The sequence below is a fragment of the Opisthorchis viverrini genome (assembly GCF_000715545.1).
Source record: "Opisthorchis viverrini unplaced genomic scaffold opera_v5_49, whole genome shotgun sequence".
In the NCBI taxonomy this organism is placed as follows: Eukaryota; Metazoa; Platyhelminthes; class Trematoda; order Opisthorchiida; family Opisthorchiidae; genus Opisthorchis; species Opisthorchis viverrini.
The window spans coordinates 328,717-330,404 of NW_008751705.1; the positions used below are offsets into that span (position 1 = coordinate 328,717).

Consider the following 1,688-nt stretch of genomic DNA (forward strand, 5'->3'; position numbering starts at 1 on the left):
TTTTGTTCTTCTTTCACTAAAGCTAAGCATATATTGAAGCAGTGAGTACGCCTAATCCATAATGTTGCACCACATATGCAGAAAGGCTTCCTGTTGAACACACTTGCGTCGCCGATACACTGAACTGGCGCTTTTCAACTTCGCAGTCCTGTTCTGTCGGGGTGGTTGTTTTAACCATGAAACAACAACATGTCACATTGTTGATCATAGCTTACACCTATGAATACTAGAGGCAACATATGTTGAATACGCTGTTAAAATTACCAGGTGATCGCAATCACCTGCAAGATAAGCGAACGGTCGTCAAGGCTCGGTTAACCAGAGGGAATCAAACTCTGTTTTAAAACTGTTCCTCAGGTCAATACAGTTCGATCGTGAGAACGGTTTAAAGTACCCAGGGGATGTAATACAAAATATGCAGTAAACTATTTTTGAATAGATTTTGAGGCTCACCTACCTGTGCATCTTTGTTCGTGCTGTGTACCATCCACGACTCGCGAATGATGAGACCAGTGCCGTGTCTTTTGGTATGTCTGGCAGACTGAATCACTCGCATTAACGGTATGTTACGAGGCGTGTTTTGACTGCCGAAAAAGGGAGCAGAATTTCTTGCGACATCACCTTTGAAAAGTGTTCAAACTGTGTTATTTGCTGGTTGGGCAATAAAGACACCTCAAGGGAACATATTGCCTCAGATTGATGTCTTAAGCTGGGTTTATCGCCCAAAGCGGCCGGGCGCTGATCTGAACTATGCGTGTGTGCGTTTAGATTTGAGAGTTAGATTCGTTTTACCATGATCTTTGTGGAGGGTGCACCTTCACTTGTTATCCAAAACCTGAAGTACACAATGTTGTAGACTATATTGATAAATTCGGTGGAGTAGCTAGGAAACGGGACTGTGAGAAAGGATTTTCGCGAAATGATCTGTTCTCTTTCTGAATGACAATCAGTTTGAATGAGAACAAGAGCTTAGACAGTGGGGGGTAGTACAAAACACCTGGAGTATGCTCTGATCCATGGTGAACTGAAGTGCGCACCTTCGAGAAACTGGTGCTTGACGCAAAGGGAATTTCTTCGCTTCTTTGTATGTACTAGAAAGATTGAAACTTCTGGTAAACTTGGGGTAATTTCGTTTTTTCTCTTCTAAGGAGTGTTTTTCTTTGGGGGTTTGAATACACTGTTACAATTTTCGACCACCAACGGTCTTAAAGATTCAAACAAAGAACTACGTGTTGCTCTACTGGTCTGAATTTTATTTGTCTGTTGTTTTCTTGAATAAATCCAGCCCTTCATCAATGAATTTAGAATGGAATTGAACAAAAAGTCAGGGGATAGAAGGAGGTATTAAGGTCATATTTTACTGTATCTACAACCTTCAAACTAGGTTTCACGTTGCGAGCAACACGAGCGCAGTTTTCTCGATGCTGCTGAGTATTGTTTCCGATTCGAGAAAAACTGGTTAATCGACGAACAAACCACCTGATTCCTCATTAACATAGATTGAGGGGGAGAAAACGTCGGACTACAGACACACTAGACTAGACATCAGACGTGTTACAGTTGGAAAAAACACCCGGACGGAAAAGCGTTTTTTGAGCCAAATTTTCTGTGTGGGTTTCTGACAGAATGGTGAGTTTGACGCGACAGTCAAACTGAGAGTATGGTAAGTGTCACATCAATCAGATAAC

The 1,688-nt window shown here is 41.9% G+C and overlaps 1 protein-coding gene across 1 annotated transcript in view; it reads right to left on the reverse strand.

Moving 5' to 3' along the window:
* Positions 1 to 460: 460 nt before the first annotated feature.
* The window catches only part of T265_13244 (hypothetical protein), a gene marked incomplete at both ends in the record, with an annotated part of 18,826 nt that continues 17,598 nt past the window's right edge, over positions 461 to 1,688 (reverse strand). The window contains one exon of the mRNA XM_009167945.1: positions 461 to 621. Coding sequence (XP_009166209.1) covers positions 461 to 621 — 161 coding nt within the window. The remainder of the gene's footprint in view (positions 622 to 1,688) is intronic.